This window comes from Mytilus edulis, chromosome 13, assembly GCF_963676685.1.
Source record: "Mytilus edulis chromosome 13, xbMytEdul2.2, whole genome shotgun sequence".
NCBI lineage: Eukaryota > Metazoa > Mollusca > Bivalvia > Mytilida > Mytilidae > Mytilus > Mytilus edulis.
Window position 1 is genome coordinate 61909993 of NC_092356.1, and position 24286 is coordinate 61934278.

At 33.4% G+C, this 24286-nt stretch overlaps 2 protein-coding genes across 2 annotated transcripts in view; one reads left to right on the plus strand and one right to left on the minus strand.

The window, feature by feature from the left end:
- The window catches only part of LOC139502149 (nucleolar complex protein 2 homolog), a 171548-nt gene that overhangs the window by 40440 nt on the left and 106822 nt on the right, over window positions 1–24286 (minus strand). The window lies entirely within an intron of this gene.
- LOC139502151 (uncharacterized) lies at window positions 18639–21229 on the plus strand. The gene has a single exon (XM_071291529.1). It carries the CDS (start codon window positions 19374–19376, stop codon window positions 19998–20000), a length of 627 nt encoding a protein of 208 aa, XP_071147630.1. The 5' UTR covers window positions 18639–19373; the 3' UTR covers window positions 20001–21229.

Sequence of the window (24286 nt, forward strand, 5' to 3'; positions counted from 1 at the left end):
TTCAAAAATACATGCATGTATCAGTTTTACAACGATTTGACGAATGACCATGCTATAGAATTTATCTGAAATATTCATTTTCTCTCTCTGATATATAGGCTACATTCTTGTTTTTTATCTATATATTGCCATTCAACTATACTACGTGTACATAAGTTTAGTGCTTTTCTATAAACCATTAACTTTGTCGATGTCAATTGAGATAAAGTGTCTCTGACGCAGGACAAAACAAATACAAACTTTAACAGAAAGTAGTTTTATATACCGACATATATATAAAAGATCTCAGATGAATGTGTACTAATTTAGAAGATTTTTAAATTCAATATCTATGGACGCTTATAGTTGACGTCATGGAAAGTTATCACAAGTTTTGACTGCATGTAAATGTAGGTTGGACCCTAACATGCACGTGTATCTATATCAAACAGATGCAACTCCATCATGTTACAACAGATTGTGACGTATTACGACGCGTTGGTCTAAACATGGACACCTGGTGAATTTGTAGAAGAGCCGAATATAGGAATAAAATCGTGGCTGATTGTCACTTCTCGAACTGCATGTTACTAGACTTCGTTACACCTGTGTTTAATGTACTTGTGACATATATAAATCTAAAACCGGTCAACACTTGACTTTAACTTATATTGATTAAGTTTTGAATTTGATTCATGTAAAATCAAACGTTGCCTTTGAAGTATGTTTTACCGAAAGATAGCTGGCGAAAATTCAGATTGGGTGCACCCATCCCAAACAAGAAAAGCAATAATTTATAGGCGCATTCATAGCCCTTTTTTGGTCGTAATATGATCCTCTTAACTTTTTAATTTTTAAGAGCGCTCCCATCCCTCAACATCAAATTGTATATTCGAGTCTGGATATAATTTAGGGTAGTCCTTAAATAATCCATTTCCAATAGAAAAGCAGCGGGTTTTTGATCTCGAGATGAATGCTGTATATAAAAGTACCTTTAAAAAGTACATCGCTGCACAAGAACAAGTATTTTACACGCCAAATTAAGCGAATCGAGGCATTCTGCATGGTGGTACACATTTCGATGTATATCTCTCTGCTTCATTTACCGATTTAGTTCAAGTTACCGCCCAAACATTGAAAATTTGGGGTGTCTGACCTAAATACTCAGACAGATAAAAAATGACCTGATTTCTAAAAATAATTAATGCATTTTAATTAGAACAAAGTAATTTACTGGGCTTACTCTTTACGTTTCTCCAACAGCTCGTGAGAAGCAGATAAGAAAAGAGATTTTCGCACGCTAAATTCGAACTCTGGTTTAATGTTGAAAAAGGACTTCTAGGTCAATTAAGTAATATAACACATCTAAGGCTAAGATGGTTTTTACTTGATAATTGCATGGTTTGAATTTTGATTCAGTAAAATCATTGATTTCATGATGTCTTTTCATAGTGGAATCGTCTCAATAGGAGCGAACTTGTACTTTTAAAAGTTGTAACCTTAAGTCAGAGAGAGTATCACCTTCAGGGTATTGGGTTCAAAGATATAACTTGTTCTCTTTATTGAAAGACTTGTTGTTGCCTTAATACACACTGAAGAAATATAACTAGTGGTATAACTCGTCAGTTAACGGATGAAAAGTATATAAAACAAAACCGAGACTGAATCTGACGGGAGACCCTTATCCTTACTCAATGAAGTCCAAATATAACATGATCTTATTTAGTTCAAAATTGGTAAAAGCATTACAATAAACCAGTGAAGTGGGAGATTTTAAGTCTCACTGAAAAATGGAACGAGTGGGAATTACAAATAATGATAATCGTATCGTAAATGTAGTCAGTATTTTACATGATAGATAACCAAAGGTCCCATTATACACAATGTGTCTCCCATAGAACAACAGGAATACAAAAGCGATATAGTTCCATAAAGCGGTGCATAAAGATGGAAATACTTGCAGACGACTCGGGCTGGGTAAATAATGTTTAAGGATGGGCCAAAATATACGAGTTCAAATGGTTATATTAATATGGATGAGTTCCTAGTATGAAAACTATACTATGGTCTAGTATAACCATAATGTATCGAATCTCTTTATCAAACATCTTTCATTTTCCTTTTTTTTTTGTTTGGTATTGAGAATTACGGAATCCGCCATCTTGAAGAATTTAAAACCAATCCCTAAACAGACTGCAGTTTCTTGAGAATTCTCTACATCTTTTAAATGTCACAGACTATCGATTGAACTGCACAATAATTCCACTTTGATCAAATACCGCACTATATATGCAACAGATTTACAACCACTGATTGAACGAAGCTTTCTTCGTCTTACACAAACAATGCATGTATGGAATTGATGAATTATGCAGCGAAGGGGAAAAATAAGAACATTGCGTCTAATCTCCTTTGAGTTCGAATTAGAGATTTACAACTAGTTCTAGGTTTAGAAAATTACATCAGTTTAACCATGAATGCAACGTATCCAAACATATAGCAGTACTAGAATATACCAGTATCATTGGGATCAAATTTTAAAAAAAATAGTCGATCCCACATCTATAGTTCATAGGTACTGAATAGACATGTAATGCATTTTAAAACACATGTTTAATTAGATCGATGAATGCTTTCAAGCTACTATACATGTATTAACCACATAATAATGTATTACATATAAACTGGTATAGACTACATACAACTGGAATATTCCAGATGCATACAGAATCGATCTAGTCAATAATCGTTCAATTGGTAAATTATTACACCTAGAATATTCGCGATGATTGAAAAAAATACGCTAACATCTTTATGTAAGTTTTCTCTCTCGATAACGTCATTACTATCAGTTAAATTGGTGATTTTTTTCAAACTTTTGGTAATATTACACGTTCTTTCTCCATCTATTCAAGAGCGAGAAGACCATTCAATATATATATTTTAGAAATTTAAAGTGATATTACAATGACCATCATCAGCATGTGAATGAAATAAACTGAAAAAAAGAATACAATACACAAAGACAAACATTAACGTGTATGCAATTTTCACTCCAAGATTGTTTCGAAATCGTTTCTACTTTAACTTATATATAGAATATTCCAAATAGGGGAATAAATGTCATCCAAAGCGGATCCGGCAAAGGGACTATTTTTTAGTTTTAAATGTTATTATAATTGTTTAACGAGACCGAACTAGAGACCTAGGTCGTTTCACGATTCACATAGAAGAAAATTGCAAATGAAAATACCTCGAAGTAACACCTAGCAACAAAGGAATCAACTAAAACAAATATTAAACTCAGTACTCTCACCATTATGAAATTTAAATAAAAGCACCTTACTAAGAAGTTCAGTTTTAACTCAATAAAAACATATAAGTTAAATGGCAGACTAAAACGAGCTTGTTTAAAATAATAAGGATATTCAATACAAATAATGATCAAATACGGAACGGTTTACGGAAGCGTACTATGGCGATACACTTGTATAATTTCTGTAAGTGTAATCGTTTACGGAAGTATAAAAAATTGAAATACTTTTACAATTTCATTAAAGTGCAATTTAAAATTTTATAACAGTTTCCGGAAGCAGAAAATCAAACGTAAAATGAACCAATCAGAATCGAGCAAGATGCAATATGCAACCATGCAGATAATAAGTACGGATTGGTCACATGATTGGGATAACCGTGTAAAAGTTAACCCGAATAATTCAGTCGTTATATTCCGCTGATCTACGAAGGCTACATTAACGCCTGAACGTCTTCCTCGATCAAGACCGTCAACCGGAAAATTCACACCGCTTTGCAATATGGGAATTTTGATTTAAATTGGCAGCTAAAGAAGGAGGAGTTCCGGATGTTAATTGATGATAAATGATGTAAAGGAAGTACACCACTAATTCATGGTCCCATTGCTTTCTATGTTAAATTCCTCCGTTTCAAGCAGGCACACCTCTTTTATTTTAAGTTCAAATAAAGTGGCAATCATTGCATTTCAAAGCAACACTTTATGGTGTCTTGTACTGAAAAAATCAACATACCTTACATTGCATATAAGAAAGAACTGGTTCCCGGAACTTCAGATGTACCAAAACAGGTACTTCAGATCTGACAAACAGACAAAATGTACCCTCTTTTTAAAATTTGGTGCAGTTTTTTTACTATTCAAAATTAAAAGTCCAAAAGTGTTCTACAATGATCACCAGTCCTTCAGCTTTCATTTGATACCAAAAATACCTAAATATTCTACATATTTTGAAAGTTACACTCATGCGTAGGAACTATTTTGTGTTAAATATGTACTACTTTCTGGTATGTGCTTTCTGGCCGGGCCTGAATTAGTGGTGTTACACCTATAACAGAACCAAACTTGCTATATTGACTTGAGCATTACTTTATTTCATTCTATGATCTATTTCAAGCAATAAAAAACATATAAAGCCTTAGTCCAAATACTATTTTATTAATTTAAAGCTCAAATTGGACTGGTAGTAACATATGGGTTATTCAAAGAAAACTGCATATGTATATTACCATTGGCCAATATATTTTTTTTATTCTCAATATCATTGTTTTATTTATTAATTTCTATTAGGAAAGCTATGTGCTTACTAATAGTCATATTTTTATCAGAGGTTCTTCATTAAATAACAATACATTAGTCCAAACTTAAGACATAAATGAGAAATTATCCCCCCTTTTTTCTTGAAATTGAAAAAAGGCTTTTTTTTTGCATGAAATATAATTCTGTGGTAAAACATAGATTAATAAGAGCAATTTATATATCCCTCAGCTAGATAACTTGCTAAACTGGTCCAAAATTACATGTACAGTGAGATTTAAGAATTCTTATATGAGTATATACCATTTGCCTAGATTGTAAAAGGCTACCATAAGAAAAACAAAAAAACTTGAAAAATCATGAGATTATTTTGACCAAGAGCTATTTTGTTCCATAAACAAGTCATAAAATACATGTTTTATTGATTTGAATCAGAAAAAATGCAAAAATGAGAACTTGGAGTCAAGTCTGAACAGCATGCATGTTGTATGACCATAAAAGGCTAACATATTTGAGTATGCCAATTTAAGAGCTTAAATTTCCCATAAGCAGGACGGTTGACCCAAAAAAGATGATTAGACATGATTACTAACATCCTATTTGACTTATTTTCATTGGAATAGGTACAACTTCTAAAAATTGGATTTCTGGTGATTCTCTGTAATAGGAAGTACACCACTAATTCATGGTCCCATTGCTTTCTATGTTAAATTCCTCCGTTTCAAGCAGGCACACCTCTTTTATTTTAAGTTCAAATAAAGTGGCAATCATTGCATTTCAAAGCAACACTTTATGGTGTCTTGTACTGAAAAAATCAACATACCTTACATTGCATATAAGAAAGAACTGGTTCCCGGAACTTCAGATGTACCAAAACAGGTACTTCAGATCTGACAAACAGACAAAATGTACCCTCTTTTTAAAATTTGGTGCAGTTTTTTTACTATTCAAAATTAAAAGTCCAAAAGTGTTCTACAATGATCACCAGTCCTTCAGCTTTCATTTGATACCAAAAATACCTAAATATTCTACATATTTTGAAAGTTACACTCATGCGTAGGAACTATTTTGTGTTAAATATGTACTACTTTCTGGTATGTGCTTTCTGGCCGGGCCTGAATTAGTGGTGTTACACCTAAACTGATGTTAATTGATGTTAAATAATTATTATCGGATTTGTGTTAATTGAACACACGTGTTTAGTAAGACAATTTCAAGAGAGTTGCGCAGACTCATATCCTGATCGCCGCTGATTGGCTCTCTCTCACAGAGAGCAGGCGACGCGGCCAATGATCACAAGGAGTTCAAGCCCTCGTGTGGGAGAAAATCGGACACGGAAAGGGCTTGAATTATTCGAGTTATGTAAAAGTATACTTATTCGTCGGTGTAGATCTATTTATGCTATCAGTATTTTTTTCCGAGGTCTCAAATGGACGAATAGCTGTCTCATTGTCAATTTCGCAACATACTTATTTCCTATACTCCACATGTTCACTAGTGGCCATCTATTGGTGGATGCTTTTATTTTATCACTCCGACGGTCCACCGAGCCCCACCGCCTTTATTTGTGAAATTATTACGATATTAAAAATGGCCTTGTATTTTTATAGAATATTTATGTGGAATTCGTGTTTTTGTATGTTCGATGTAATCATCATCATGTTAAATAACACTCCTTTTCTTTTATATATTTAGAACTTTAAATGAAATTGTTGCGGTATCGTTCTATCTCTAAGTATTTGTTAAATTCAAAAGAAATAGGTGACACAATTTTTTCAATTGAAAAAACGACATTTAGTTAAATACTTTGTAAAATTAATCGCTTTAAACAAATATTTTCAAGTTTAAGCCCTATATGAAACATATTTGGAAAAACCTAAGAGTGTCCGAACCCTGACCTAACAATTAAAAATGACCTACTGACTATCACCATTAAATCAGGTCAAGTCACGAAATGACCACTTCCTTCCTACAAATAAATATAAAACTGGTATAAACTTTCGATATAACGTTTGTAAAATCCGATAAAAGAAATATAGACTGTATTTATAATATTCAAATTTTCAAATGGCATAACTCTAATCACAAGTTAAATGGTTGATTGGCAGTTGAAATATAATCTTTTGATAAAAAAATTTTGTAAAAAACGACAGGAACGAAATATGAGAGTGCCAGATGGCTGCTTATAAAAATTTGGTGTGAAATCCCCCCTTTTTATTCCTGTTTTCCTGCATTGTGGCACAGGGGACAAAGTTGTTTCGACCATATGGTCTCAATTATTTGTATATCAATTCATTTGTTCATTTATTTATTCATATACATGGTGTATGTTTTGCATCTTTTAAAAAAAATTTGCCAACTCATTTCGTGGTCGGCTGTATTTGACGTATATGTTGCTGCAGATCTGTTTCAAACTTCATTTCCGTTCGTGAAACGAAAACACGACGAGACAAGATATTTTTTTTTCTTCATCCGGGATATTTAATTGTTAAGTACACATCAAACATCAAAGATGTTTTACCTGTAATCGTGTCCAAGTGCAATGTTATTGACATACATCTTACAAAATAGGGGTAAAGTTCAAAATTTCTGTGAAACGAGGCGTGGAGATCTACAAATTTAAGGATGGGTGTTAACTTCGTGGGAAACGTATGGTTTTCATTCATAAAAACAAGGTTATCTTTTACTAACAAACATAAACTATAAAGAGGGGCGCAACAAAAGTACTTTTTTCAGAAAATGTTTAAAGGTAATAAAATATGTACATAAGTTCTATTCACTGACATATAACAGTGTCATATAACTATAAAATATGATGAAAATTGAAATTATTAACATATTTTTGCAAAACATTAATTCATATTTTGTTGAAACGGATTTTATAAACATGGTTAGATATACAGATTGTAAATATTTACAGTAAACGCTAATTTTTAAAACATTTAAATAAAATTATTGTTAACAAATTAAAACTTGTGCATAAAACAGTTTTCTAATATCATAAAAATATAGACATCTATAATATCGCTAGTAAATATACCTAGCTGACATAAATACTGGTCTAATAAAGGGCATGCCCTTTCCAATACCAGTAAATGGGTTTAAGAACGCTTTGGTTGTAATTTATGCAAAACTCGGTCACTTTCTAGATTTCTTTTGATGTTTATCGTAAATATTTAAAAAATATATGTAAAAAAAACTAATTCAATGACTTGTTGCAATTCAGTTTGATGGTGCAGAATCTTGACATCTAGTTTTTCTACCCGTATTTCCTTTTTGAATAATTTTAGAAAATCCACATCCTGACTTTATACAAGTATAAGTGTTCACAAATATTCCATAACAATTGACAATATCTGAGTAGAGGTTGGCGGCAGAAACAAAGATCATCTATCAGTTGTAGTTGTGATGAGTTCACCAAATGGTATTGTACGACACCTTCAGATTCAAAAATATACTCAAACTGAATAGGTAACAAAGCTTAGCAAAGATATCATAACCGGTAACAAGATTAAAGATGAATATACCTGGTAACAATTAATAAGGTTAAAATTAATATATCTGCTGACCTGATTAGAGATGAATATAACCGGTCACCAGGCCAAATGTGAATATACCACATAACAAGGTTAAAGATTACTATAACTGGTCACAAGGTCAAATATGAACATACCACATAACAAGGTTAAAGATGAATATAACCGGTAGAAAATTTAAAGATGAATATACCTCGTAACATGATTAAAGATGAATATACCGAATAAGGTCCACGATGAATATACCATGCAGGTATAGAAAGGTTAAAGATGAATATAACCAGGATATAACCGGTAGAAAATTTTAAAGGTGAATATAACTGGTAAGAAAGTTAAAGATTAATATACCAAGTAACAAGGAAACGTGAATATACTGATTACAAGGTTAAAGATGATTGGTCAACGTCACATTTAGTGTTACCTTTTTTTTTTTACATTTCTCATAATTTTCATACATTATGATGTGGTATAGTATTTTGTCAGGAAACCTATGTATGTTGATTTTAGAGTCGAATTCATTCCATTATTGAAGCCCCAAATTATTCATGTATATATGTTTTATATAAAATTGTAATATTTCAAACTTCAAACACATGCATTGTTTTGCTAACCCCAAAAGTCCTATACACTGCATAGAGCTGACCTTGTTAACTAGTCCAAGTGTATCCTACTGACCTTAAAGTGGTCTGTCCGGTAAAGAGGGCAGTGAACGGGTTCTCCACAACTCTCGATAAAAGGTATAAAAGAAATTGGTGAATACAAAGACTGATAGTATCAATTTAAGTTGTAATGTAGAAGTCTCCATTCATAAAATAATTGTTTCATTCAAGAACATGTGGCTCTTCACCTTTTTATTCGAAGGTCAGAGGTCATTATAGACATTTACATGGAAACCGGGTCATACAAAGGAGAATGTCCGTTCATTCACACCAGGTATCAACGACCTCTAGACACAATAAATCATGCTCACTTGATGACTTGATGAATTTCAACTCCATTAGAGAGGTCAGCGAGTGGACGCGAACTACAGATTCCGCCTTACAGGGTACAGGGGCTAAAATACTTAGGACGTATAGAAAGTCCTCGATTTTGGTACGCTATTGAAATCTGCAAAACGTTAAAACGTGACCATAAAATGTACAACTATTAAATTTTTTACAAACTAAATAGTCATGACCTAAGTTTTTTTTCATAATTATCAAACTATGCAAAAACATTTTTGCATGTATAGAATAGGAAAATTAGTTCATCCTCACATGATCATATGTAGCATTTTATCTCTCTCTATATATATATATAGAAGTTCGTTTCATGTTGTAGTCGACATTATCATTGCTATGAATTTTTAGCGTACCCTTGGATGCAAGCATGCAAATGTTTTCAATCAAATTGGTTTATGTAGGCCGTCGGGGTCCGAAATTTGACGCATAAAATTCTCCTCTTTTCTTTGGTGAACTTACACTATTCGGTCAACTAGAAGTCATAACTGTATGCATGGTGGATATATTACAGTGACAACTAGTCATACATAAACTATTCGCTTTATTGTATTGTTTCTCATACTGTTTGGTTTAGCGTCTCTATTTTATTTAAATCAACCATAATACTAACAATTAAGTGTTTTACCTCAGTAATTTGACTTGTAAAGAAGTTTACAGATGTAAAATGATCTACCGACAACAAACAGTTATGTTAACAAGGAGGGGAATGAACGGTCAGGTTATAAACCCTATGTAAGAAGACATCCCGTGCGTCCTTCATTTTGATGAAGCACTTTTTTCATTCGTCTTACCCTATAAAATTACTTCATGCAACTACCATTGATAATACTAGTATACGCAAACCACCCATAGCTAGTCCTTGTGTGTTCTTATGTTGTGTTGTAACGCCACTGTCCCAGATTAGGGGAGGGTTGGGTGCTTTCAAAAATTTATAACCCAGGAGCATTTGATATCAATGGTTGTCGTTATTGCTGTCTACTTTATTTGTTCCTCGTTTGTTGTTTCTAGCAAAGGCCGATAGCTAGGTTTCCCTTTTTTAGTTTTAACTGTTGAATATTTTGTCATGATGCAACCTTCTATAGCTTACTTTTGGTAAAGAAAACTGGCTGGTGTCTTTCACAATTCACAGCAAGAACAAGAATGTGTTCATAGTTGTTGATGCTCAGTGGACAGTGAAATTGGGGTCAAAACGATAAAGATCATATCATAAGGAAAATGTGGACTAAGTTTCAAGTTGACAGGATTTCAACTTCATCAATAACTAAGGCAGCAACCATTTGATTTTCTGGGGGGGGGGGGGGGGGGGGGGGGGGCTATGGTTTTTTTTGGAAAAAAAAGTTTGTTTCCAGTTTTTGGTGAAAAAAATAATTTGTTTTGGACCCTGAGAAAAAAAAATTGTTTGTTTCACCCTCAGCTACCACTATATGTAATGCTAAAATTGAAAGAAAAAACTTGTTTTAGGTTTGTCGCTAAAAAAATAGATTGTTCTTCGCCGAAGGCGGAAAAAAAAGTTTGTACAGAAAAAAAAACCATAGCCCCCCCCCCCCCCCCCTAGAAAATCAAATGGTTGCTGCCTAACCGAAGCGATACAAACGACCTAACGGATGGACGGACGGACGAACGAACGGATGCACAGAAAAAACACATTCCCCCTTGGTGAGGAGCAAAACAAAAACCACGCTAATGACTGGACAATATTCTGTAACATTTTATATACTTTCAATACTTTAGATTTGATAGATATTTACATCGGTCCCATTGTATCGTGTTACCGTCCGACTTATGATGCTTCCCTATAGCAGAATGTTATTGTAGACATTTCCTGATCTAGGCAGGATGGAAACTAATTAATATCCAATAACATGGTCAAGAGGTCATCCATTACAATAACATGGTCAAGAGGTCATCAATTACAATAACATGGTCAAAGCTGTCATCAATTATCTTACTCCATTAGGGACTATCGTCGTGTGGGTTATTTATACATATTATGAAATCACGGTGTCTATAAACGAGACAAATCAACAGCGAGACGCTGCCATAAATATAACTTGTTAATACGAATATAAGAACATGTTGCTACTCAACGACCAAATTAACCTTTTCACGAAAGGGCTTTTTCCCCAGTATTTTATGATACCATCTCAATACGTAAAGAATTAAAAACCAATACCATTATTATATATTTGTATTATTAGCCATATGTCGTCTTGAAACAACGATAAAGTCGTATATATGAATGCTAGCTTCTGGGGGATGGATGAACTTACCGCAGCTGATCAATAATCCAAAAAATATACAAACAAACGATTCCAAAATATAATTCCGATACATTTTCCTTGTAAATTGTGAACAGAAAAGGAGTACTGCACTTGAAGTATAAGCTCAATTCATGTGAGCCAATTCGTAGATCTGATTGCATCAGAAAATCTGCAATACTAAAAAAAATCACGAATTTAAAGCATGACTACGGTAACATACGTTGAAATCAAAACATGATATTCATACCAAGTTTCACTTTCATCGTTTTCTGTTTAATCATATACCAAACTATAAATGCCGTAATCAGTAGAAAAATACTCCATGCATTAAAATTTCAAAAATAACATATCAATTTAAGTTGAAATTGTCTCATCATGCATGTTTGAAACTGAATTGTATATACATTTATACAGTCAGGATCAACCTTTCAATATGACTGACTGGGTAGGGAGATCAAAAAACCAAATTAAACAAGTCAGAATACCCTGCTTTAATATTCAATGTGATCATCTAAATATTTTTTACAAAAGGTTTTGCAACAGCGTTTTAATAGTGATTCCTTTCAATAGTGATTCCCTTTTCACACCCGAGTTATCTCAACTTGTATAACAATATCAAACTAAACCATAATCGAAGGTATGGAATATCACAAACAGCACACGGGAATAACATCCAGATAGAAAAATACAGACCCTCCTTGTACGGTTGGTCAAGTAGCAAACTTCATAATGTTGTGTCGTGTTCCAATAAAGTGTGAGTGGGTTTTTGTTCGTGTTCCTATATATAACAGACGAGCGTCCTCGAGTTTGACAGTTAAAGCGAACGGTGAGTGTCTAACATTTTGTCGTGTTCCAATAAAGTGCATAAAGGACGAGTGTCTTAAAGTTTATTTCAGTAAAGCTAGGGTGAAGTGCCAAACATTTTGTAATGTTTCGATAAAGGGGGAACGTCAGAACCTTTGCCATATTTCAACAAGCGTCCTAAAACCTTTTGTCACTTTGCGTGGTTACGAAGATATTTCATAAAGTTTTGTTGTGTTTCAGAAAAGGTCAAATGTCTTATCATTTTGTCGTGCTCCATTATAGGTCACGTGTCTTCACATTTAGTCGTGTTTCTGTACGAGTGTCTTTACATTTTGTCATGTTCCAGGAAAGGTCAAATGTCTTATCATTTTGTCGTACTCAAGAAAAGGTCAAGTGTCTTCACATTTTGTCGTGTTCCATTAAAGGGCAAGTCATGCATCATTATCACTGGACTAGTATATATTTGTTTAGGGGCCAGCTGAAGGACGCCTCCGGGTGCGGGAATTTCTCGCTACATTGAAGACCTGTTGGTGACCCTCTGCTGTTGTTTTTTATTTGGTCAGGTTGTTGTCTCTTTGACACATTCCCCATTTCCATTCTCAATTTTATGTAGTGTTTCATCCTTAGATTTTGTCGTGTGTCATGCAGTAAAATATGAGTTTTGTTATCACTATACCATGTTTCAGTTATTGACAAGCGTCTCAAAGTTTTGGTATTTTGCAGTTTATAACAAGAAATTTTAGGGCGTTTAGTCAAATAGTGTTTTATCAAAGGGCGCGTGTCAAGACTTTTGTCGTGAACCATGTTATAAAAGGCGATTTTTTGTTACCATTATGTCATGTTTCAGTAAAGAGTTCGAGTGTCTCCACACTGTTTCTGTGGCATTACATTGTGTTGTGTTCTTAAGAATGGCGTCTGTCTTAACAGTTTCTCGTTTTCCGATGCGAGTGTCATCTCATTATTTCGAGTTTCGGCAAAGAGCGAGAGTTCTAATATTTTGTCATGTTCGGTAGAAAGCGAGTGTCCAAACTTTTTCTCGTGTTCCATTAAAGAGCGAGTGTCCTGACAACTTGTCGTGTTCCCGTTATACACAGTACCAGCGATACATAAATGATATAGTGTTTATAATCTGCCGCAAGGCATTATCAAAGATCTGTTTCAATACTTTACACTTCCTGTCAGGAAATGTATGAATGTGCACTTAAACATTGATTCAGACAGAGGCCATTGTCCGATGGTATATTGGTATGGCTATAACTTGTTCTGGATGAATACACCTGTATACTTATGTCAGATATATCAAAGGCTAGTACAGTTTATGCATGGTATATGTAGAATACAGTTTTGTATAAGTAACTTGGGCTCTTTCACAAAAATAATCATAAGTCATGAACATATCAGTATAACTTACGATCAATTGTAATCGCAAGATAATTTGTGAAAAGAGACACTGCATCGTTCAGTTGCATTACTTGTTAGTTCCTTTATATTGACTACTGGCTCCATCGTCCAAACCGTTGATCTATATCATTATGAAAGTTTGTCTTCAAATTAAAAATTTTGATTTACAGTATTTGACCATCATTTACATGCCCTGTTACATGCATCTCGTTTAAACAGAATGGCTTTTATTTTTATCTGCATGGGGTACAGTAGCCGTGTTCCTCTGGTGAATTTTCAATGGCATGCATTATCATATAAAAAAAGAAGTGATATGATTGCGAATAAGACAACTCTTAACAAGAGAGTCACCGTATATATACAGTCCTCAACAATGAGCAAAGCCCATACTGCAAAGTCAGCTATAAAAGGCTTGGCGAATCAATAAGATGGAAAACTTGTAAAATCAAATGAAAAATGGTTTAAGCCGAAGGCTTACATTTATATATAAATATACAACGAAAGAACAAACAGTAATTCAATACCCAAAAGAACATAAGCAAAATGCACCATGAAGCCTTATAAAATACGCACCGAGTGAAGATGGATGTTAAAAGCAAATGTATATGTAGAATATCATTACATATAAATGCGACAAGTGTTGTCAAAAATTAACTTCCAGGGTTTGTACCAACTAAATGCACTATAATCTGTAACTCGTGTACTTATAATGCCCCTTTTAAACTTACCTTGGTCCATAGTAGGAGAAAACAGCTAATTCGCTTCATGTTTGTTTGATAAGAGCGGTGTACATGTTCACAAACATTTTACTGAATGAAGTTTGTTCTCAGCTAACCAGGGATAATCTGTCAGTAATTATGGAATGGGAAGGGTTAGTACGAGTACGCACAGTCATCTCTGTACAAGTAGCCAATTATTTTATTTTTAAGCCGATTTTCTATCATTACATTTAGTTAACAAGGGTTAGAAGGAAACGGTGATTATTTTCATTCCTATTCACTCCTACACATCTATATATGCAATGTTAAACTAAAGTTATATAACAATCAAATACTAATATAGCACTGGAAGTCCACTTTGTTATAATAACTATCAATACATTTTGTACAACAAAGTGTACACGGTAAAATAACTTCTCTATAATCATGACCTTCCTTTCTCTATTACGTTTATAAGTATTCTCTATTTGAATGAATGTGAGTAGCGTCAGACTGTCATGTATTAATTTCTATCCACCATATCCGGTCAATATGCATGCACGTAATGGTGGCATCCGGGTGGAGTGGGTCTAGGGGTTGGAAACCACCTTTTTTGTCAAACAATGGGGACATATGGTTGGTACCCCCTTCATCCAGGGTAAACTAGGACCCCATTTAAAATGGTTGGATGCTTCCCCGATTCAATGAGGAGTGGCATGAAAATCCTTGATCTACCATCCTATGGGGGAATTCAGAACCTTATGTTTATATATTTTATCATATAAAAGTGTATTATACACAGTTGCAGTGTAGTTTGAATTATGAAGTTTTCCACTGCATTTTAACATATTTTAACGTTCATATTTTAACATGTTTTAGGATATGAGCATCGTTTAGAAAAAAGTTCCGCATTTACCCTATTTAACGCTGTATCTGATTGTTCTAAAATCCCTTCTTGGTAATGATCAAATATTGTTCAAAAAGGGCTTGAAAATCAAATATAGAAACCATTAACAAGCAAAATATTTAAATTACTCTTTGGTCAGATTGTTAAGAGATACTATACTGCATTGTAGAAAAATGCTAGATTAAAATCATGATGGTAAACTACGAACCTATGTAGCATAATGCATTTAAATGTAATTTAGAGTTGAAAATTAGTTGTCAATAAATATATTTAGCACCGCCACATGCACTTCACCGTAAAATTCCATATTTTTTGTAGTATGAACATGTATAAAAATAACTCCTTTTCGAATTGTTCAGTTTTCCCATACCGGCGTACATGTGATATAAGTAAAGCGACTTACATTACATATACACTGTGGACGAGAACAACGGAAAGATTTTAACTTTAAAAATTTGATGTCGTTTAAATTATTCATTAAAGTTATTCAGGTACTCGCATAAATTAAAATTGTGTTATGTCACAAGGTGATGTGTGCATGAACGTTTATTTACCATAGTTCCTTCGGGTGGAGCTGTTATTCAAACTATTGGTTCGATTAGGTAATATAAAATGTATCCGCATCGGAAAACTTCGACCAATTAACAGCTAGACTTATGTTTTTTTTTACATGTGTTTCATTATATATATATATATATATATATATATATATATATATATATATATTCAGACAAATATTTGATGCTGTGTTGTTTCAATGTATCTTCCAAGAAAACTGTGTGTTCTATTGAAAAGCCCAAATTTTTGAAGGTATTTTTTCATAAAACAGATCACGAGATTATCATTCAAAATTGTCGGGTCACTTGTTTTTGCAAGAGACACCATCTAACTAATGATATTGGTCGTGGCAACGTAATAATTTATAACCAGTAAATATATTTTTCTCGAGAATTTGGCGCAAAGATTTTAAATTTGCACTTTCACAATAATCTCTTTTAAGAATCGTAAATGATTTCGGTTCAATATTCCATATTTTGAACATCGTACGCCTAAAATAAAAAAGATTCTGATAAGAACCCTATAAGCAGAAGTTTTCACTCCAAATACAGAACTCGGTGACTATATCTTTATTCTTTTTCAGACATATTAACCTATTTATCTCTTATCAGTGGATACTTATATTTGGGTAAAGTTGAAAACGTGATAACATGAATAATCACCAATCCCCCTATCGGCCATTTAAGTGCAAGTTCTTGTGCTCTATGTTTTACCATTTCCCCTCGACATCGTACTAAAACTGTCATTTTTAAGAAAACCAAAACTTTTAGATTATAATTAGTCTGACAATCAAACTTTATAGACTTTTTGGACCATCTTAAGAAAGTGGTATCTTTTCCTGAGAATCTGCTTCCATTGCCCTGAAAGAGTTTTTCTTTGGTCTTTTGATGGATCTTGTGATGTAACAAGTACCAATGTACCTGATTGGATATCTTATTGTTTTAATGGCACAGATCGATAAATTAATTACGCAGTGTGCAACCTAAAATAAATTGTTTACCCAGGTGCCAAGTCTATAAATAGAGCTGATAAACAAATCATAAGACTGTGTAATAGGAAATTTTGTGTAATCCTACATCATCTTTTATATTCTCACGTGCTTTTGTTTACAAATAAGATATATATAATTCTCGTGACTAGTGTGTGTTATCAATACATGTACATGAATCACGTTACAAAAGTAAAGATGGTGTTAATTTGTTCTCATTGTGCATGTGCTCGTTTGTCATATTACAAGAAATAAAAACAACTACGACATTTTAAAATGACTTTTAGAATCTCAGATATGCTGGCCCTCGTAAATAACTACGTATACTTTTTAAAGCTTGAATGTCTGATATTGTAATACATGCATGTTCATTATTGGGGCTCATTAAAGGAAAATAAAAATATTCAGATATTCGGCTTCGTACTGTGAAAAGAGACATTGATGACGTTTCTGACTTTCGAATCATCATAATTAAGGACAGTCAATTAAAACGGACACAGTCATGCACTTTGTTGTATCGCAGAAAGATTGCCCACCTGGTACACTCAAATCTATATTTAGATAAAAAAAAAAAAAGGAGAAGTTTTCAGTAGTACACCTGTATTGTCTTTTGCTGTGATGAAGTATAATAAATAGTATGCATTTTATTCAATTAATGAAAACCAATGAACATGCTGCATTATTAAAATGATAAACAAGAGATAAACCCCTCCCCTTTTTTTGTCCTGACCGGGACATGTCATTTTCAAGCTGTTGAGACAAAATATTGTAGTAAAATTTGGATTCGCAACCATTTAATGATTTGATTTGATGTGATTTTGAAGTTGAAGAACTGTGTCGTTTTATTTCTTGACATCGGCCAACGTTAAAAGTCTTGAAATACTTTTAATATTTTGTTCCATTGTCCAATATTTGTTGTGACAATAAAGTGATCTGAATGACGTAGACTAGGCCCAAGTAAAATAAAAATAGCACAATACGTAAAATAATATTGACATTTTTACACAACTTATGAAATAGTGAGAGTAATTTTAAATATTTCATTAATCCAAACTGGCTAGGCCTTAAAAAAAATAAAAGTGCAGGATGATTTAAAAATAAATTAAATATAAAATAAATATTAAATATAAAATGCAAGTGATCATATACCGGCAAATATATTGATGTAAAGCCTGGTTTAATTTATAATGTATGCTTGACCAAGCTTTGTCCAATGGCGGATCCAGAAATTTTCCTAAAGGGGGGGGGGGCTCCAGTCATGCTTCAGTGATTCCCTATATATCAACCAATTTTTTTCCTACCCCCCCCCCCCCCCCCCCCCCCCCCAAGCCCCCTGGATCCGCCTATGTTGTCATGGGTTCAAGAATGTCGTGATGTAAAACCTTGGTTTAAGTTAAAATGAATGATCATTGGTACAAGAGCAATACACATCTTCCTTCCAGCACGCTATATATATATCGTGTTCCCGAGAAGGTAGAAATTAACTGAAAGAAATTTTGTGACTTTGCATCCAATATCTTGAAATATGTGTTATTCTCTCTTAAATTGTAGTCAGTCTTTATCATTGAATTTAGAAAGATTGTTAACGTTTAAAATAAACAAGAATCGTACTTCTATGACCTCGTGCTTTTTCGTAAATTTTTATTTCCATTACACGTGTATTGAAAATATATCCGTCCCGAGATCTGTATGTTTTTAAAGGAATTTAATAATTTATTGTCATTTATGAATACATTTATAAAGAATATTGTTCTTGATAATGTGAAACAAGAATAAACCCGCCAAAAACCAATAAATTTCTTTGTTTACAAAATTTAAAATGAATCAATTGTTGCCAAACAAAAATATTGAACGTGGAAACGTAGTAAAGATTACGAAATTGAAAGCATTTGATTGGCTGTCCCACATCGTTATCACGATGGCATTCCATTCATACTGTTGTCGCTTAAGGGTGAATTCATTTACATATAGGTTATGCCAAGTTAAAATCGTCGCAAATTACACAACTTTTAGATATTTTCATTGAAATATTTTATAACCATACGATTATGCATATACATATGTACCATTAAACAACTAAATTTTACATTGGGGTATTGTATTTATTCTATATTTTCACGAAACATGAATCCCTTACATGTAAACATAACACAACATGAAGTCAATCATGATCACATGACCTGAACAGGGCGCGAACATAAAAGCTGGCTCTGTGCCAAGATCGATATTCACCCAACATCTAAACTATTTGGGGAGTGTTGGCGGATTTTTAATACGATCTTTTTATGTAAACATTAGCGTTTTCCTCAAATCCTGGTTACAAAAATTTATGAATATAGTAGATAATTATTAAATAATATGGAAATCATTTCAAATGGTCTTTAAAACAATTTCGTTTATCAGATATTTTATAAAACATGATATGTTACAAAACCTGTAATCCCTAATGGACGAGTCTACTTTGAAAAACCAGACATGAAATTGACAATTTGCCAACTTCGTTCTATTGGCCCAGTTTGGATAGACGGTATTCAAATAACAAAGTAACGAGTGTTTATATTCAGTGTTTGTTGACGTTCAGAGTAGTTCACACGAGAAAATTTCCTCGCATCAATTTTACAACTTTTAGTTGTTTTATCCTGATTTAATACAGTAATATAACAAATTTTGATCATGGCTATGTTTCCTAATGCTACCAAAGGATATATGCCGTTTGTCTGTGGCCACAAAAGACAAATACCAGTGAAAAAGCAAAAACATGACAATTACAAAGTGAAGAAAACTTACCAAGTTACATTGAAGGATAAAAGTGGGAAAACATTCACATACATTGTGAAGACCGATGGAACAAAATCTTTACCCGTATTGTGTGAAAACATGATGGGAAAGCTTGGCAGTACTGATTCATTGCCCAACATTGGACTAAGCAGCCCAAAAAGGAAAAGTTTTGATCTGAAGGACTTAAGAAGTCAAGTCGAAAATGAGAAGAAACAAGGACTATTTAGTACTTTCATCAATTTCTTTAAGGACAAAACTGGAAAAAGCAGCAAAAGTGGTAAATCTAAGCGAAAGTCAAAACCTTTAGAACAGAGAAAAAGAAAAAGGACCGTTTCAGCCATGTCTAATTTGGACCCCATCCAGGAGTCTCCAGACGAGGATGCATATGCTGATGATGATACTGATTCCTATGCGCATGATTGCAGTAGTTTAAGTGACTCCGAGATGAGTGAGAATATTAGTTTTACTGACTTTAGTATAAAGAGACATGACATTGAACAAGAAAATAGTGAAGAATCTTGATGAACATTTAACAATTTAGGATTTGATAATCAATTTGGACTTTCCCAACAGTCCTCGAGAGAAGATCCATCTAACTTCTCTACCTCCAATGGATTCGGAGACGGTCATGTCAACAGTGTGTGGGCCGAGCTGGTTACATGTACAGTGTAACAGCTGTGATACGAACAAGTCGGATCAGTTGGTGTTTTCAATACGATATGATTGAAAAATGAAAAAGAAACATTAAAGAACTATCTTAAACATGTTTTAAACCATCAAACATGAACAATTACATAAGAACAAGGACAAACCGTTAATTAGTGTGTTCAATGTTTATACTAACACAACGAAATGAGTTTCTGAACAATTGCCGATTTATATTGTGTGCTAATAGTAGGCAGCTTTTTTGTGAAGAACAAACTATTTTAACCAAAAATTAAATGAATTGTGCTCAAACTTCTGCGTAAGTGTGTAATATTTATTTTTATTCCAACATGTTAAATTATTGATCGCATTATCGTAATTTTACGTTAATTTATGCCATTCAATGCAATATTTTGTTGTTGTTTTAAATATGTTATTTCACATTGTGTTCTAAGCCTGCTAATTTCTTATTTCAAAATCGTAATGTTTAAATCTTTTCCACGAATTTGCTCTAATTATTCATGTCGTTGAATATTCATGAGCGATAAGGATTGTAATCCGATCGATCGATAGTAAAAGTCATGTTTGACGAATTTCTTTTAAATTAAGCAATTTTTCAAGCCATTTTTTTAGTATAATGTAAGATATAACCTTACATTTCAATTTTCAACATTTTTTTATGGGAAATGTTAGTTAATTTTGTAAAAATTGGAAAAAACATCAGAAAAATTTCCGTTCAAAGATGTCAGAAAATTTTCCGTTCATTGATAGGCGTATTGTTTACCTACGTCATCAAGGCGCGAAGGTTGTGTTCGCCATATTGGGAATGCGAGGGAATTGCCAATGGCAACGTGTATCGATCAAATTCTTGTGACAACAATAAAAACTATTTGGGGCTATTGGTATTTAAAAATCAATGTGATTAAATATTGTTAAAAGTTTTTGAATGTATTTATTTAAGTGTGATAGATATGACGGATGATTGTAATTTATTCATTGAATGGAGTTGATATTGTATGACATTTTTGTACAAGTGTTTTGTTGGTGCATTAAACACCAATTAAAACCATGTTATTGATTAAAAAATTAAATTATATTTTTAATAATTCTGAAGTTTGTTATTATTATGGTGTTATTTAACAATTATCTATGAGATGATAAGACAAAGTAAATCTTGAAATTGTTGGTGATGCAGATTTTCATTTTACACAAAAAAAACTTGAAAATGAATTGATATACATGTGATATGAAGTAAACGTTATCGAAACAGAAGAAAATAATACAGTTGTTAGTAACTTGGTATGGAATTTGGTATTCAACTTTGGGAATTTTTTATTATGGTATTAGACTTTGAGAATCTTTGATTTTGGTATTCGACTTTGAGAAGGTTTGATTTTGGTATTCGACTTTGAGAAGGTTTGATTTTGGTATTCGACTTTGAGAAGGTTTGATTATGCACGTGGTATTTGAATTTGGGAAGTTTGGATTGTAACAGGTGGTTTCTCTTTTGAAAAAAAAATGTGAAGTCCGATATTGAATGATGGGATAGACAGAACACATTCTAAACAATGCTATTATTCAAATGACAACTGTTTACTGCTGGTGGAGTTTTAGAACAGAACTTATTATAAAAAAAAATCGACAATAAAAGAGATTATGAAACACAAGAAACACGAAAACACTGATATACCGATCTGTTCAAAACAATCTCAACAGTATATACAAAATACTAAACCAATACATATACTTTAAAATACTGAATCGGTATCTTAAAACAATTCTACCATGGAACAGGACAATAAAAACAAAATTATGAATCAAAAGAATCCAGAAAACATTGATATTCAGATCTGTCAAAAAATTGAACACTATGTAAAAAAATACTTAATCAAATCATATACTAAAATATTGAATCGGTACAATGCACCTTATGAGATCGACAGTCAATTACATACTTGGAATAACCAACGACCTAGTTGTAAAGTGCCGAAGGGTACTTGTTCGTGAAATGTTACTAACTGGCACAAACTACTTGTCTTTTGACCATTAATATGATAATTACATCTTCAAATTGTAATGTTTATTACATATATTGCATACACATTCAAATATATTAAAACGAAAGCAATAAATCTGGTCACATACGACTCAACTTTATTTTGTACTTGAGAGTATTAAAACTTCCATGATTTGTACGACTAAATTTTTCAAACAATGAAAAAAATTAGAGAGAAAAAACTTGGACTCAAACAATGAACAAATTTGAGATGGGAAAATCAAAAAAAAAATATGATTCATAGAAATAGACCACAAAAATCATAATTTATAATACTTCCTGTCAATCTTGATTGTACAGAAAGGTAATGCGACTTATAAACATGAAAGTGCACATAGAAAAAAAAGAAAAAAAAACAAACCCAAGGGATTTGATTTCCGTGTATGTATATGTCTAACTACAAGGAATAATCGTTACCTGGGAATGCCAAAAGAGAGAGGAAGATACCAAAGGGATACTTAATGTTTATAAACGTGAAAAAAACAAATATCTGAATAGAACATAATGTATCATCTAAGGTGGTGTCGCAACCTTAGTTACAAAATACACCCTGTAAAACGTCTTGGATCGCCAACACTCTCAGAGACTGAATGGATACTTTTAATGATCTTGTATAAGTTTTTCTGTCGAACAACTAGACATGAATATTAATAAAATTTCAAGACAACAGATAGTGAATTCATAAGTTTAAGACCCCCTTTGATGAACAATTGAACTTTGGATCGTTGTATACGACTATTATCCAGCCATTTTTAAAAAAGGGGCTTCCCAACGCAGGAAAAAGGAACCATATGTCCTCATTCAATTGCATTGATCGTAAAAAAGGAGGTACAGTCTTCGGGTTCTTCTTTATAAGAACGTCGGTTTTCTTCGTTAATCTTAAGTTTGCGAAGTTTTAAAAGATAAAGAATTGTAGGGGAAAAAATAACTCTGAACTGTTTAGATTCCTAATAAATCTCGTGGTTATGAGATGTCTTACGGTTTCTAAGATGTAAATGGTCCAAAGGACCAAAAATAAGCAGCCGTTGGAATACTATATAGAACTAAAAGATTTAAATGTTGTTCTATGTAAAACGGATGCTTTAGACACATGGGCGCTACCCTAGTAAGTTGGCTGTTACTGCTGCTTTAGACACATGGGCGCTACCCTAGTAAGTTGGCTGTTACTGCTGCTTTCGACACATGGGCGCTACCCTAGTAAGTTGGCTGTTACTGCTGCTTTAGACACATGGGCGCTACCCTAGTAAGTTGGCTGTTAATGCTGCTTTAGACACATGGGCGCTACCCTAGTAAGTTGGCTGTTAATGCTGCTTTAGACACATGGGCGCTACCCTAGTAAGTTGGCTGTTACTGCTGCTTTAGACACATGGGAGCTACCCTAGTAAGTTGGCTGTTACTGCTGCTTTAGACACATGGGAGCTACCCTAGTAAGTTGGCTGTTACTGCTGCTTTAGACACATGGGAGCTACCCTAGTAAGTTGGCTGTTACTGCTGCTTTAGACACATGGGCGCTACCCTAGTAAGTTGGCTGTTACTGCTGCTTTAGACACATGGGCGCTACCCTAGTAAGTTGGCTGTTACTGCTGCTTTAGACACATGGGCGCTACCCTAGTAAGTTGGCTGTTACTGCTGCTTTAGACACATGGGCGCTACCCTAGTAAGTTGGCTGTTTCTGCTGCTTTATTGTGTTCTATTCTGTACAATTCTCACTACTGACAAAGTTGATTATTACTGAAGTTAGTTTTTAGTATGTAGGAATCTCACGGAGCGAGTTGGTGTTACAGATTTTTAATTTAGGGTTAGGTCGGGGGATAATCCAGCCATTTTTAAAGGGGTTCCAACTATATGTCCCCATTCAAATGCATTGATCGTCCAAAACAAAGGGGATTTCAACCCCCGGTACCCCCTCTGGATCCGCCACTGATTATAGTACCAGCATCTGAGTGTACGCATGTCTAGTGCACACTTCTGAATGAATTTGTTTATACGAATGTAAATTATTATAGTCGTGAAGTATACATTTGAACCGTAAAAAAAATCGACATAAGAAAAGAAAAATAAAAGTTTCGTGTGACAGCATAAATTATAGTTTTAAGACTGTCCGGAC